Genomic DNA, 16,808 nt, shown 5'->3' on the forward strand with positions numbered 1-16,808 from the left:
TTGTCACCGGTTCTGTTCATTATTTATATGGACAGAATTTCTAGGCGCAGCCAAGTGCCGGAGGGGGTTCGGTTCGGGAGCCACTTGATTTCATCTCTGCTTTTTGCAGATGATGTGGTCTTGTTGGCTCCCTCGAGCCAGGACCTTCAGCATGCACTGGGGCGGTTTGCAGCCGAGTGTGAAGCAGCTGGGATGAGAATCAGCACCTCTAAGTCCGAGGCCATGGTTCTCGACCGGAAAAAGGTGGCTTGCACCCTCCAGGTCGGGGGAGAGTTCCTGCCTCAGGTGGAGGAGTTTAAGTATCTTGGGGTCTTGTTCACCAGTGAGGGGAGAATGGAGCGCGAGATCGACAGGCGGATCGGTGCGGCGGCCGCAGTAATGCGGTCATTGTATCGGTCCGTCGTGGTGAAGAAGGAGCTGAGCCGAAAGGCAAAGCTCTCGATTTACCGGTCGATCTACGTTCCCACCCTCACCTATGGTCATGAACTCTGGGTCATGACCGAAAGAACGGGATCCCGGATACAAGCGGCCGAAATGAGTTTCCTCCGCAGGGTGGCGGGGCGCTCCCTTAGAGATAGGGTGAGGAGCTCTGTCACCCGGGAGGAGCTCGGAGTAGAGCCGCTGCTCCTCCACATCGAGAGGAGCCAGCTGAGGTGGCTCGGGCACCTGTATAGGATGCCCCCTGGACGCCTCCCTCGTGAGGTGTTCCGGGCATGTCCCACCGGGAGGAGGCCCCGCGGAAGACCCAGGACACGCTGGAGTGACTACGTCACTCGGCTGGCCTGGGAACGCCTTGGGGTCCCCCCGGAAGAGCTGGAGGAAGTGTCCGGGGAGAGGGAAGTCTGGGGATCCCTGCTCCGACTGCTGCCCCCGCGACCCGACTCCGGATCAAGCGGATGAAAATGGATGGATGGATAGTCTAATATTTGTTTGACTGATTTATTCTGCGTAAGACCCTGACTAGTACTCATAGTACACTGTAAAAACTCTACATCTTTCCAAGAATATTTGTCTTATTTCTTGTCAAAACTAATCTCTTTCCACTTAAAATAAGACTCATTACCTAAAAATTAACTTGTTTTTAGATAATTTTCACTTAAATTCACAATAAATAGAAAAATCTGTCAGTGAAAGTAAGTTTTTTGTGCTTGTAATAAGAAAGAAAAACTTGCTCCACTATCAGATTTTTCTACTTATTCCAAGTGAAAATCAGCTTGAAAGAAGTAAAAAGTGTCTAAAAACAAGCTACTTTTAATATGATGTGTCTTATTTCAAATATAATTAGATTTGTTTTGACTAGAAATGACATTTTGACTAGAAATAAGACAAATATTCTTGCTAAGATACTTGAGTTTTTGCAGTGTAATGCTGCATTAGCATCAAAACAAAGAAGGCTAAATAAAAAACGATAATACATACGTAGTCTAAGAAAAAAAAAAGGAAAAGTTAGGGGGTATAGGGGCCCACTTTAGTATTCTTTAAGGGGGCCCAGAATTCCTAGCAACGGCCCTGGCTGTCTGTAATATGTAATGTCTTTGATGATGATGATGATGATGATGATGATGATGATGATGATGATGATGATGATGATGATGATGGTGATGATGTCGTTGTCTCTGCAGAGCCTCATCTGCCTCATGTGCTCATCGAGAACGGGGACATGACACAGGAAGAGTATGATGAGTATCTCCACGGCCGCAGCGATTTCATCAAGGCCACCAAGAAGGACTCGAGCAACGAGAGGAAAGTGAGTGTGTCATCGACCTCATCGTCTCTCTCACACACACACACACACACACACACACACACACACACACACACACACACACACACACACAGAATGAGACATTATCGCAAACAATGCCCGGCCCGCAGTGATGTTGTTATATCCTGCAATGTAATACAATCCAATCCAATAGGGGACATCACACACAGTGTTTAAATGACTGTAGGAGCTGAATCCGCTTCACTCTGATGGAGTTTCAGCACAAAAAAAAACCCCTGAACGTTATGATCTCTGCAAACATTTGGAGGTTTTATTGAATGGGACTGTACAGTAGGCTATAACAATGTGTCCCTGACTGTGTGTAAGTCTGTGATTATATGAAACATGCAGTTGTGCACTGCAAAAACTCAAAATCTTTCCAAGAATATTTGTCTTATTTCTTGTCAAAATGTCTCATTTCTAGTCCAAACTAATCTCTTTCCACTTAAAATAAGACTCATCACCTAAAAATTAACTTGTTTTTAGAGCATTTTCACTTCTTTCTAACAAATTTTCGATTGAAATAAGTAGAAAAATCTGCCAGTGAAAGCAAGGTTTTTTTGTGCTTGTAATAAGAAAGAAAAACTTGCTCTACTATCAGATTTTTCTACTTAGTTCAAGTGAAAATCTGCTTGAAAGAAATAAAAAGTGTCTAAAAACAAGCTACTTTTTATGTGATTTTACATATAATGAGATTTGTTTTGACTAGAAATGACATTTTGGCTAGAAATAAGACAAATATTCTTGGTAAGATTTTGAGTTTTTGCAGTGTGAGTCGAACAGATACAGGATTATCTAGTTAGAAATTATATATATATATATTTTTTTTTTTTTACATTTGTGCTGTTTCCACGGTCTAAAAGTTATATTACTGGCTTTTTACAGATTGGCGTCACTGTTTCTAAATGTGTTTATAGACATCAGAGGTAAAGACATTTTCATAAAGTTAAATTGAGACTAAAAATATATATTATGCTGCTGTGCTCAGAATTAATTGTGTTATGACACAAACTGCTGTAGCAAGACATTTAACTTGTCTTTAAAAAAGCACACTTTAAAGCTGCTATGCAAGGTAATTAAATTTAATTAGTTTCCATTTTTATTTAGTTTTTCAGTTTGCTTTGTTATTTCAGTTTAGTTTTAGTTAGTTTAACAAGTGATTGAGCAGTTTTAGTTTAGTTTTTCAGGTATTACGGGGAAAGCTTCTCTGTGAGAGTCCCTTTTTAGTTGATGCACAAACGTCCCATCAGTCCTCATAACGATACATTTACTTTTATCTGCCTGGGGGGTGGTACTCGAAATAACCCCATTATTGGGCCGTGGTGTTTTTGCAATTTTATCTGTAATTCAGTTTAGTTTTATCTAGTTTTGCACTTAGTTTTTATCAGTTTTTTTTTTTTCATTTTCTTTTACTGCTAGCTTTAGTTTAAGTCTTAGATTTATAAGCCTGCTGCTATGTGCAAGTTAGAGTCAGAGTAAGTTTATTTGCCGTTTGCAGAAAAGAAACCGCATTGGAAAACAATTTGCAAGAGCTCAGCAGAACACTTACTGTAGGATAATAAGACAGTAGACAACATTGTTAAAAAACTAGAATAAAAAAAATAAAGTAAGTAAATAGCTGTTAAAGCAGAAGTAAGCGATCCGGTGGTTTTGTCTAACTTCCTGTCAGCCGATGGAGTTAGCAGTCCCCGCCCTCGTCCCTACGTCACCACATTCAGGCGCATCCCTTGGCTGCACACACAGAGAGGACTGCCCCTTTATGCCGTTCTCTCTCCTCATTGGATAAAGGTTGTAGGATACAAGGAAAGTTTTCTCCTCGGCTCAGAGCAGAGCAGAGTGACTGACAGACCCGTGTTTCAGACCAAACACTCTATAGAAGTGATTGCTGTCGGAAGATACAACTATTTAAGACTTAGATTAACACAAACATTCACCTGACTTCTGCTTTAAGTTCCCTGTGTTCATAGTGGAGCTTTTGCAAATGTGAACCACTGCAGTGACGAAGTGGTGCTGATAGGTCACAACCTCTTACAATGACATCATTATCACCGGAGCGGAAAACCTATTGCACCTCTCGTTTCCCTTCTGGAGGTGAGAGCAGCTCTGATCTGATGGAAGCATCAATTATTAAAACCTTTCTCATGACGCTGCTTCTATTCATTCTTTATTTATTGTTACGCTCAACATTTTGTCCTTGTTTACTCACTATCGTTGGCAAGGCAGGGCAAGGCAGTTTTATTTGTATAGCCAAACAGTTTGTCTCAAAGGGCTTCACATGGCATCGTAACAACATCCTCTGACTTTAGACCCTTTGACTCACATCCACTGAGGAAAAACTCCATTTTAACAGGGAAAAATCGGTGAGAATCATGTGTTTCCATTCACATCTCAGCTGTGATGAGGCTGTTGATGACCGTCAGACCTTAACAGGAGAAGGAGAGAGAGACAGAGAGAGAGAAAGAGAGAGAGCACTTAGCCATAAAAATCGGTTTCTATGGAAACACTCCAAAGGCTCGCCACACTCTGCCTGGAATTTCCTGCACATCTACAATAATTGATGTGCTCTGTCTCTCCACCTGATCACTTGTCTCCCTCCCCCTCTCTCTCTCACTCTCACTCTCTCTTTGGCCTTTTAAAGTGATGAATTAAAAGATTCGCCAATTCACAAAAAAAACTTTAAAGGGATAGTTCACCCAAAAATTGAAATTTCACTCATTATCTAGCCTACTCACCCTCATGTGGACTAAGGGCTGGGAGAAGTTTCAGAGTCCTCCGTGGCTTCTCTGAGTTACAGGGGGTCTCGGCGTAGCAGTGCATGTCCATATAACGGTTGCAAATGGATACCAACTGTCTTCGTAACAAAAAGACACACCAAAAAACATCCAATCACTATTTCTGTGTGCACGTTTTTGTAATTAGTCATGGTTATCGTAGTTGTTAGCTTTGCTGCTGCTGACAGCTAACAGCAGCAGCAAACTAACATCAGGACGTCAGCTGTCAAAACCCTCCCGTTGGGACACGACATGAAACTACTCCAGTTAGCTCAGTCTTGTTGGAACTAGGATATATATATATAAATATTTTTTTCATGGGCCGTTTATTGAGTTATTGTTTATTGACGCTGCTAACGGCTAACAGCTAACGGTTAGCCCAGCTCATCTAAAATGTTTGTTCAACAATTCGTTTTATAGACTTCATTGACATCAGAGTAGTCACAAAGTCGTCACGGCCAATGTCTATCAACCAGTCTATGCTGTCAACAATACAGTAACGGTGGAATGGAGCGTCATGGCGACACCCAGCGTCATTCTCCGGGAAGTGGTGTATTATTGCCCCGAAATGCGAAATTGTCCCGAAAAAAATTAAATAAGTCTATATTTCAAGCTTGTTTTGTAGCGGAAGCTTCTCGAAGCTCCTCTTCCTGGTTCGTCAAATTTGGACGAACTGGGAAGAGGAGCTTCCTACAAAACAAGCTTGAAATATAGACTTATTTAATTTTTTTCAGGACAATTTTCTCATGTCGGGGCTTCAATACAAGACGGACATTACATACGAGCAGCATGGAGGTATTTGGATGTTTTTTGGTGTGTCTTTTTGTTACAAAGACAGTTGGTATCCATTTGCAACCGTTATATGGACATGCACTGCTACGCCGAGACCCCCTGTAACTCAGAGAAGCCACGGAGGACTCTGAAACTTCTCCCAGCCCTTAGTCCACATGAGGGGGAGGAGATAATGTTTCAATTTGGGGTGAACTATCCCTTTAACTCATTCATTTCTTCTTTCCTCCTCCTCCTCCTCCTCCTCACAGGTGGACATCATTCACCGGCGGCTGCATAAGGACATCCTTCACAACCCGGTGGTGATGTTGAACTTCTGTCCCGACCTGAAGTCCATCAGCTCCGACCTGAGGAAGGTTCACGGAGAGTTCATCTTCCTCATCGACCGCAGCGGCAGCATGAGCGGGGTCAACATCAACCGGGTCAAGGTGCAGTTACAGTACAATACAAGAGAAACATCCACTTAGAGCCGGGGAAAATAAGATATAAGTGTTGAAGGAGTGATGATGTTTCGACAGGAAGTTTTCACCACACTGCAAAAACTCAAAATCTTACCAAGAATATTTGTCTTATTTCTAGTCAAAATAAATCTAATTATACTTAAAATAAGACTCATCATATTAAAAAGCAGCTTGTTTTTAGACACTTTTTTGCTTTTTTCAAGCAAATTTTCCACTTGAAATAAGTAGAAAAATCTGACAGTGGAGCAAGTTTTTCTTTCTTATTACAAGCACAAAGAACTTGCTTTCACTGGCAGATTTTTCTACTTATTTCAACTGAAAATTAGCTTGAAACAAGTGAAAATGATCTAAAAACAAGTTAATTTTTAGGTGATGAGTGTTATTTTAAGTGAAAAGGGATTAGTTTTGACTAGAAATGAGACATTTTGATAAGAAATAAGACAAATATTCTTGGAAAGATTTTGAGTTTTTGCAGTGCAGATGTCGTTAAACCACCCAAATAATCCACACATACAAAGAAATCAAAACACATACAGTGGCATCATGCAGATGTTATGGCACCATAACGTCTGTTAATGTGATCAGTTAAAGCAAGTGGAAGATGAAATTATCTCCAAAAGACATAAAGTTACAGATGACACAGTCCCTTTACATCTTAAACTATACTATAAACTATATTTGGAAACTACTCTATCTCAAAAATGTGCGCTCCCGCTAGTGCAAGTGCTGTCCTGATTCTTAGAAAAATTAAGTTGAGGGGCAAGTTTAAGGGCTGTATCGCCCTCAATATTGAGATTTTCAGGGCGGTGCGTGGCGCACTGGTTAAGGCGGCCGCCCCATGTAGAGGCTACAGTCCTCAACGCAGGCGGCCCCGGTTCGAATCCTGTGTCGGGCAGACCTTTCCTGCATGTCATTCCCTCTCTCTCTGCCTCCCCCTTTCCTGTCTATCTCTACTGTGTGCTATCAAATAAAGGCAAAAACGCCAAAAAATAAATAAATAAAAAATATTGAGATTTTCCAACACCACCCTTGGGAGCAAGGGGCTACCCAGAATGCATTGCGTATTTTCACCAAACCAAAAGCTGCAAAGAAAGCGAGCTACAAATTTAAGTATTTTCTGTGTTAATGGACTTTATGCACAGCTCCACTACTTCCTGAAATAAGCCAGCTCCTTTATTTCCTGTCTTACATTATTGGACCAACTGATTAATCCAGATGTGTCTGACCATTGTTGTGAGGTCAGACACATCTGGATTAATCAGTTGGTCCAATAATGTAAGACAGGTAATAAAGGAGCTGGCTTATTTCAGGAAGTAGTGGAGCTGTGCATAAAGCCTATAGAGATATAAATATTACAAAAACCATTGTATTATGTTAGTTTAGGAGCTTTTTGGGAGCTCCTACAGTGTGGCGAGTCCTCTCTTCTCTTTGATATCCGTCTCCCTGGACTCAGCACCTGGCTGCACTTCTGGATGTGCGCGAGCCTTTTCTGTTCATCTTATCTTAGTTTAGGCCCGTTTTCTGGATTATTTATGTCATTGTTGCATAACTTTTATTTTTTTATTTTACGATCTTTTGCCAATAGCCGGCCGGTGCGGACGGACAGTGTTGCTACGTTACATCCGCTTTCATCTGCACTTTGTAGCGACAGGCGGCTGTGGCTTGTCACCGTATTTCTCGAGACATTAGACCGTGGCATAAAGGGCCAGTCTGTCGGTCCTCCACATGTCCTGTGATTGGCTCCGAGCTGCAAAAACCCCCGGGGATGAAGCAGAGCGGCAGCTGGTGCTCCAGCCCAGTCTCACCCACACAGGCTACAGAGTGTCGGCTCGGCTCGCTTTAAAAGTGGACGGGTTAACAGTGCAAAGATAAAAATAAAAAAACGTTTCATTTCAGGGAATACAGAGACAACGTGGGCCCTGATTATATCATTTAAGGGGTGTCCCCATTTCTAAGTCACAAAATAGTCCTTTACACTTGGTTTTGAGGGCTACTAAACTAACTAGGGTTGAGCTTCAGGGTTAAGATTGAGGGTTTAGATAGGAATTGGAATTGGCCCTATCAGTGTGTAAATAGTAAATCTCTTGTCTGATACCTTGGTCAACGTTATCTGAGAGCTCAAGTCTCCGGGGTTTCACATTCTTTTGTAAGTTCATGACTGTTGCTTCTGGTGTGGGACCAGTACTATATAGAACTGTATCATCCGCATAATAATGGAAGTTGCAAGACATGGAAGAGGGAACAATATTATGTATATAGAGCGTAAATAAAAGAGGGCCTAGAATTGACCCTTGAGGTACACCTTTGTACACATTAAAGGGACAACGAGGAGTTTTGTAAAAGCGAAGCATTTCCACACTACATTTATGAGCCTCCGCACCGTGAAATTCTTTGACCGGTGCAAGACAGACTCATGTTTTCATTCATCAAGAATTAAAGTCAGAGGTTGGAAGACGATCACATACCGTCGTAGTTCCCACCATAAACGGAGATTCGGCGGCGTTATTCTCATGACTCGCCACGAAACCGAAAGTAAAGAAACGCTGGTCGGCTCGCCCAGCATTTCCACCACCACTAATAATAACAAAATAACCATAGAGACAAAACCATATATTTATCTAAAATGGACCATTAACAAGTGGTAACGTAGATTCATCCACATTAATATGAGACTTTTTTATAACCAAATAGAAACTCCTCGTTGTCCCTTTAGGTAAACTTGATCTAGACCCATCTGCTACAACAGTCTGTGTCCTCCCTTAATAAAATATTATGATCCACAGTGTCAAAGGCTTTCGATAGATCAATAAAGAGTGCAGCACAGTGCAGGCCATTATCAAGTGAATTGATCATGTCATTGACAACCAGTGTGTTGCAGCTGTTGTGGTGCTATAATGACGAGGCCTAAATCCGGATTGTTGAGGCTGAAGAATGTTGTTTACCTCCAGGTATAGATAGATATCACGTGACGTCACACAGCGTTCGCAGCAGGTTCGCAGCTGGTCACAGCGCCATCTTGGGTACCGACTTCCAAAGGCAGTCTATGGGCTGTGACCTAATACATCCATGGCTGTGACATCAAATCTCACAAAAATAGTGGATAAACCTTTTTTTATTACATGGCTCTATTGAATGTCGTATTCCGATAATTTATTGATATTTCTGATATTTATTCACATCTTGATTTTGCATTTAACAGTCTGTTATTCCTGTTTAACAGATCGTTGCTAAGTAAAATACACTAGGTAGGGACGCTGCTCTGATCAGCGCAGCACAGAAAAGAGAAACTATGCAGGATATTTACTTTGTTTCTGTTTCATTTTTTACCGTCATTAAACAGCTTGGGAGACGTAGGGGCCTACGCCAAGGGAGGCTGCCTCACTCTACTGAGTGTGAGCGGCATGTACGTTCACGTTGCTTTCTTTCGTGAATTGTAAACACACAGACGCCCCCTCGGTTTTAGCGTCCAGCAGTTTAGCGGCTAATTCAACAGCAGTGATGGATAACTGTACCGGAGAGGCTCAACATGAGCTTCATTTGAGGAATAAACAGCAGCTTTTACCTGACGGGAGACCGACGCCTGAGCTACGGTAGCTAACAGCTAGCAGCTAACAGCTAACAGTTTTTACCTACTTTTTCTCTCTCCCTCCATCCCTTACACACGCACACACACGGCCCAGGTTGTCTGTCATATCTGTTGTAAACCTTGTAATAACAGCTTGTTGAGTACAGTTAAAACTATTGTTGCTTCGGTTTGAGTGTGGATTAATTGTTAACGGTTTGTTTAATGTGAGTGGTGGTCATCGCGTCCTGATGAGTTGGGTTTTAATAACAGCTGATAACGTAACTGTGTAGATGGTGGATTGTGATGAGAAGGTGTTGCGCATATTTTAAGACTTATTTGTGCAAACCATTGTGCAAAACCTGTTTGTTGTGACTTTTTGCGTGATAAGATGATTTGCCGAATTCTTCTTCCATTCCTGCAGCCTTTTGTCTCAATGTTAACGATGGCAAAATGTCCAGATATTTTATTACTTTATGAAAATAAATGTCTGTGAGTTAAAAAAAGAAAAAAAAGAAAAAAGAAGTGGGCTACGCATTTTTGATTTGATTTGGCTTTTCGTGTATTTGGTTAAACACATATAAGTAACAGGAGAGAGACAGTGAGCGAGAGAGAGAGAGTGAGAGCGAGAGAGAGAGAGAGAGAGAGACGAGGAGAGAGAGAGAGAGGTCCGCTGGGTGAGCTAGATTAACTTTTAACGGGAGAGAGAGCGGCGCACCGCGCTGTCAAAGCTCGTCTCAGCAGAAAGGTGCTGGAGGTGTGTGCTTTCAAGGCAAGGCCATCAAAATGAGAAATATCCATATCCAAACTACATCAGGCAGCAGTCTTCTGGTCAGAGAGGATGTGGCTGCACTGAGCTGAATAGAGGTTAACTCAGTGTTCGGTACCCAGCATGGCGGCGGCCCGGTGGAACGCACCGTGACGTCACCTACTGATATCTATCTATAGATACTTATCAGTAGGTGACGTCACGGTGCGTTCCACCGGGCCGCCGCCATGCTGGGTACCGAACACTGTTAACCTCTATTCAGATCAGTGCAGCCACATCCTCTCTGACCAGAAGACTGCTGCCTGATGTAGTTTGGATATGGATATTTCTCATTTTGATGGCCTTGCCTTGAAAGCACACACCTCCAGCACCTTTCTGCTGAGACGAGCTTTGCGGTGCGCCGCTCTCTCTCCCGTTAACAGTTAATCTAGCTCACCCAGTGGACCTCTCTCTCTCTCTCTCTCTCTCTCTCTCTCTCTCTCTCTCTCTCTCTCTCTCTCTCTCTCTCTCTCTCTCTCTCTCTCTCTCTCTCGCTCACTGTCTCTCTCCTGTTACTTATATGTGTTTAACCAAATACACGAAAAGCCAAATCAAATCAAAAATGCGTAGCCCACTTCTTTTTTCTTTTTTTTTTTTTTTTAACTCACAGACATTTATTTTCATAAAGTAATAAAATATCTGGACATTTTGCCATCGTTAACATTGAGACAAAAGGCTGCAGGAATGGAAGAAGAATTCGGCAAATCATCTTATCACGCAAAAAGGCACAACAAACAGGTTTTGCACAATGGTTTGCACAGATAAGTCTTAAAATATGCGCAACACCTTCTCATCACAATCCACGCCATCTACACGTTATCAGCTGTTATTAAAACCCAACTCATCAGGACGCGATGACCACCACTCACATTAAACAAACCGTTAACTATTAATCCACACTCAAACCGAAGCAACAATAGTTTTAACTGTACTCAACAAGCTGTTATTACAAGGTTTACAACAGATATGACAGACAACCTGGGCCGTGTGTGTGCGTGTATAAGAAAGGGAGGGGGGGAGGAAAAGTAGGTAAAAACCTGCTAGCTGTTAGCTGTTAGCTACCGTAGCTCAGGCGTCGGTCTCCCGTCAGGTAAAAGCTGCCGTTTATTCCTCAAATGAAGCTCATGAAGTTGTGGAGCCTCTCCGGTACAGTTATCCATCACTGCTGTTGAATTAGCCGCTAAACTGCTGGACGCTAAAACCGAGGGGGCCGTCTGTGTTTACAATTCACGAAAGCAACGTGAACGTACGTGCCGCTCACACTTGGCGTACGTCTCCCAAGCTGTTTAATGACGGTAAAAATGAAACAAAGTAAATATCCTGCATAGTTTCTCTTTTCTGTGCTGCGCTGATCAGAGCGGCGTCCCTACCTAGTGTATTTTACTTAGCAACGATCTGTTAAACAGGAATAACAGACTGTTAAATGCAAAATCAAGATGTAAATAAATATCAGAAATATCAATAAATTATCGGAATACGACATTCAATAGAGCCATGTAATAAAAAAAGGTTTATCCACTATTTTTGTGAGATCACAGCCATGGATGTATTAGGTCACAGCCCATAGACTGCCTTTGGAAGTCGGTACCCAAGATGGCGCTGTGACCGGCTGCGAACGCTGTGTGACGTCACGTGATATCTATCAATATGCCGTAATTGTGAGTTAACAAGGGATTCGAAAACCTTAGCCAAATGACACTTGATAAACTGTTCACATTAACAGACATTTGGACCAGACTTTTGCACGATGCCACTGTACAGTATGTCCATAAATGAAGTGAATGAGGATTGAACACACAAAGAAGAAAAGGAGGAGGTGCAGAAAGGAATGGAAAGACAAGAAGCAGCTGGAATCTATCAGTGTTTAGAAAGTCATCCTAATTAATATCAGCTGCTTTAGTCCTAATTGATGGATGACCTACACTGCAAAAACTCAAATATCTTACCAAGAATATTTGTCTTATTTCTAGTCAAAACAAATCTCATTAAAGATAAGACTCATCACATAAAAAGCAGCTTGTTTTTAGACACTTTTTACTTCTTTCAAGCAGATTTTCACTTGAAATGAGTAGAAAAATCTGATAGTGGAGCAAGTTTTTCTTTCTTATTACAAGCACAAAAAACTTGCTTTCACTGGCAGATTTTTCTACTTATTTCAATTGAATATTCGTTCGAAACAAGTGAAAATGATCTAAAAACAAGTTAATTTTTAGGGGATGAGTCTCATTTTAAGTGGAAAGTAGATTAGTTTTGACTAGAAATGAGACATTTTGACAAGAAAAAGGACAAATATTCTTGGAAAGATTTTGAGTTTTTGCAGTGTGTAAAAAGGTGTCTCATCATGACGGCTCAAAGCAAAGAGCCGTTCTCTCCAGACCTTCACAACCTCATGTTGATAAAAAAACAAACTGACGGCGTTACAGGTTACAGATGTGTTTCTAAACCCCTGAATGCACCGTCCAAATAAAACTCAGAGGAGTTGTCGTCACGGAACTCAGAGCTTTAGACTAGTAAACATTAGACCACCACCAGAGACTAGAGACTCCTTCAATACTTATTTCCCCTGTTGCATATATATACTTATTGCATTGCTTATATATAGGCCTAGATCTGGATGCAAACATGCATGAGAGCCAAACACTGATTTACATATAGATTGTAAAATAAATCGCACAGCAGCAGTTTAAAGATGCTTTTTTTTCTGGAATCATATCAGCAGATTACATTGAATTTTTGTTTAGTTGAATCGATGGCGATGAATGAAGAATAAACATGTTCTTAAGGAGATTAAATGGAAAGCGAATGCATCAAACACATCACGATTTGCTGTTTGAGGCTCCTTGTCTCTGAATAAACAGAGATTACATCACAGACGTGGTTATCCGACTGTGTGAATGTCATGAACAGAACGAATATTGATCAGATAAATCACCGACTATTAGCTAAACGCCCCCCCAGATGCCAGGATTTAAATAACAACAACACTCTATGAGGTTTATATCATGTTCTTCTTTAATAAACTGTCTGTACGTTATTCAGCTGCTTGTCTGCCCTGTGATGTGATGCTGACTGATGTTCACTTGTGGCTCAGACTCAGGCTTTTATTGGATATATAAATAAATAATACTTAAGAATCTGGGCTCAAAGCCAACGTGAGCCTCATTCATGAAATCCTTCAACATATAAAAAACTGGAGCCTTGAAGATGAAGGTTTTTCTTTTGATGATGCGCCTGAATAAGAGTTTTTTTATTATCATTATTATTATCATAGACTTGTCGGGCTGGTGTGACATTGGTGCTCTTCACCTGAATAAGTGCTATTCTGCTGCTGCTGCTGCTGCTGCTGCTGCTGCTCTCCTTGAGAAAATCTGCCAGTTCAGAGACTAGAGCTGTAGTAGAGCAGTGGTTCTCAAACGTTTTTACGTCAAAGATCCCTAAATTGACACAAATTAGACCACGGACCGCCATTGGACAACATTTTGAAGCAAACACCAGACATATATTTCTTTTTTTTAGTCAATGTACATTCATATTAGGGCCAATAATGGCATGAATTTTTGGAAATATTGTAGAGGAATTTCTGGGAAGACGTGGTACAATTTCTCCAAAAACATTTTAAACATTTCTAGAAGTGGGGAAAATTCTAGAAAAAGGGGTAACACACAAAAAAAATCTAGAAAAAAGGTGGTCAAATTTCTCAAAAAAAAAAAAAGTTTTCAAACAATTCTAGAAAATGTCGTTAAATTAAAAAATTAAAAATTGAAAAAAAAAATGTAATTCTAGAAAAATGTTGTAAAATTTCTAAAAAATAATTTTAAAAAAATTCGAAAAAAAATCTCATAAAAAATAAAAGTTCTAAAAAAAGTGGTAGAAAAATAAATAAATAATAAAAAAAAAATTAAAATTCTAGTAAAATATTGTTCAATTTCAACAACAACAAAAAAATTCGAAAAAATAAAAGTTCTAAAAAAAGTAGTAAAATTAAAACATTAAAAATTAAAAAAATATTCTAGAAAAATGTTGTAAAATTTCTAAAAAAAAAAAAAAAATTCAAAAAAAAAAAAAAAAAGTCTCTAAAAAAATAATAATAAAAGTTCTAAAAAAAAAAAGTGGTAAAATTCCATGAAAAAATTCTAGTCCAATGGTTCTCAAAGTGGGGAGCACTATGCATTCATTCATTCATTGATTCATTCAGACGCAGACAGACGTCCACACAGTAAAACCGCTCCAACAGGACATGAAGAACCTAATGAAACTCAACTTTTTATTTCCCTCAGGACGCCATGGTGGTGATTCTGAAGAGTCTGGTCCCCGGCTGCCTCTTCAACATCGTGGGCTTCGGCTCCACGTTCAAGTCCCTGTTCACCACCAGCCAGAGCTACGAGGAGGTAAAACACGCTCCGCATTCCTGTCTGTTGCTGCATGAGGGGGAAAGCAGATTGCTGCATTTTGAGCTCGAAATTTTATTCAGAGTCTTGACTCAAGTGTTTATTTTTAATTAGATTAAGTTACATCCCCGTTATCCAACACAAAACTAATATATATCCAGTGGATCTATGATTTGATCTCTTATTAAATTCACTCCAGTAAGTCTCAAAGAAAACGAGAAATGGAAATTAAAAGAGGGAAGACGGAGCGGCTGTCTCCATTTCAGAGAACTTAAAGGTTGAATATGTAGAATATTTATTAAAAGCTATATTTTTTCAAAAATAATACATCCATGGGGCCTTTAGAGGGGTACAGAATGAAAGTATTGCTTTTCCATAAAAAAATTTTTTTTAGTCTGAATTATTATTTTTAATTTTTTTGACGGGCTCGACAACTGACTTTCTGTCAACGTTCTGTTTACATTCGTACCTGCCCGCAGCCGACATGTGGCTCAGTTCTCCGCTGTTTTCCTGCGTCCTCCCGGTCGTATGCGTTTGTTTCAAACCAAGCCTTTTTAATAATCAATCGGTGGATCAATGGATTATCATATACATGTTAGGATGGGTGTATTTGTGTAGTCTTATCTGTCATAAACACGTTTATCGTCGCGGACTTTCGGCGCCACGGAGCTCCTTTTTTTTTTTTTTTTTCCAACTTGACGAGAGCAGTGACAGCGGAGGCTCTGAGCAGCAGCGGTGTGGAAGCAGAGAGCCTCCACTGTCCCTGTAACAAGCTACAAGTCATTTATTATGCTGTTAATGACGGTAAAAATGAAACATAAGGTAAATATCCTGCTTAGCTCTCCTCCTCTGCTGTCCTCTGATCAGAGCGGAGTCCCTAGCAACGGCCCGTTTTACCTAGCAACGGTCTGGCAATGGACTGCTGGAATTCTTTTTCTGTTGTTGTTCTTGTAATTCTACATAGCCAACCTTTAACGTTGTTAAAAGGAAGAATTTCATGCTATTCATCAAACTCTACTTCTGTTTCTTGTGTAAACACGTACGATCTTCACCTTAACCTTCAGTCATAATCTCACTTTAGTGAAATGAAAGCACAGTAGCAGTAGTACTATCTGCAAAATGTACTAAGTGACATTTTACCGCTGCAGCTGGTGGAGGCGTTCGGTTGTTCCTAATCTCAGGTTCAACATCCAACAAAGTGTCACAACGTAAATCTGCTTTTGTTGGAGACGACTGAAGTTTCACATTATTCCCCACAGGTGCAAAGTGGAACGAAAGTTTGTTGCCACTTGCTCCACATACATCAAATAATAACAAGTAAATAAATATAAAAATACAATCTGACTACATCTAACTAAGACAGATAAGGTCAGGAATCAGGATGACTAAAGAAATGAATGAATGAAATGACAACCTTGAAGTATTGGAAAATGAAAACACTGAATCGTGGTGGATTGATTAAAAAAAAGAAAGCGAAATTTGATAAAATACCCATAATGCAGTGTGCAAATCTGACAAAGACAATAGTTATATACGAAATATGTGATTTTACGTCATTTAATTGAAGAAAACTATATTTTTTATAGCGCTCCCTAGTGGCCTTTAGCTCACATAGACTCGAAGGTCACATGAGGGTTAATAAATGAAGTGTGAAGTCTTTTAAACGGCTTCGTAGCAGTAATTACTTTAGGTCAAATTCTAGGATACTAAAGTAATTTAAAGGGACAATGAGGAGTTTGTATTTGGTTCTAAAAGAGTCTCATATTAATGTGGATGAATCTACGTTACCAATTGTTAATGGCTCCATTTTAGATAAATATATCGTTTTGTCTTTATAGTTATTTTGTTATTATTATTTAGTGGTCGACCCAACATTTCCTAGTCTCGGTTACGGAACTACGACGGTATCTGATCGTCTTCCAACCTCCGACAACATTGCATCTTGCGCCGGTCCAAGAGTTTCACTGTGCACGCCGCAGAGGCTCATGGGAAATGTAGTGAAAACACTTTGCTTTCCAAAACTCCTCGTTGTCCCTTTAAAATTTAGAAAAGCAGCAAATCCTCCGAGCTGGAACCAGATGTTTGTCGTCAGTTTTGGGCAAAAAATCATTCATTAAAACAGCTTCTGATAGATTTTCTGCCAAAGCACCGATCGATTATTCACTGCAGGTCTATTCATGTTTGTTTAAAGGGATAGTTCAACATTTTGGCAAATTGGCCCATTGCCATAATCCCTATAGTCATAGCAGTAGGTTTGTTACCTT

At 40.4% G+C, this 16,808-nt stretch overlaps 1 protein-coding gene across 1 annotated transcript in view; it reads left to right on the forward strand.

Moving 5' to 3' along the window:
- Nucleotides 1–16,808, forward strand: part of vwa5b1 (von Willebrand factor A domain containing 5B1) — a gene marked incomplete at both ends in the record, with an annotated part of 68,142 nt that overhangs the window by 13,119 nt on the left and 38,215 nt on the right. The window contains 3 exons of the mRNA XM_083975277.1: nucleotides 1,623–1,747; nucleotides 5,577–5,753; nucleotides 14,434–14,544. Of these exons, the coding sequence (XP_083831403.1) occupies nucleotides 1,623–1,747; nucleotides 5,577–5,753; nucleotides 14,434–14,544 (413 nt within the window). The remainder of the gene's footprint in view (nucleotides 1–1,622; nucleotides 1,748–5,576; nucleotides 5,754–14,433; nucleotides 14,545–16,808) is intronic.

The sequence above is a fragment of the Trachurus trachurus genome, assembly GCF_905171665.1.
Source record: "Trachurus trachurus genome assembly, chromosome: 7".
NCBI classification, from domain to species: domain Eukaryota; kingdom Metazoa; phylum Chordata; class Actinopteri; order Carangiformes; family Carangidae; genus Trachurus; species Trachurus trachurus.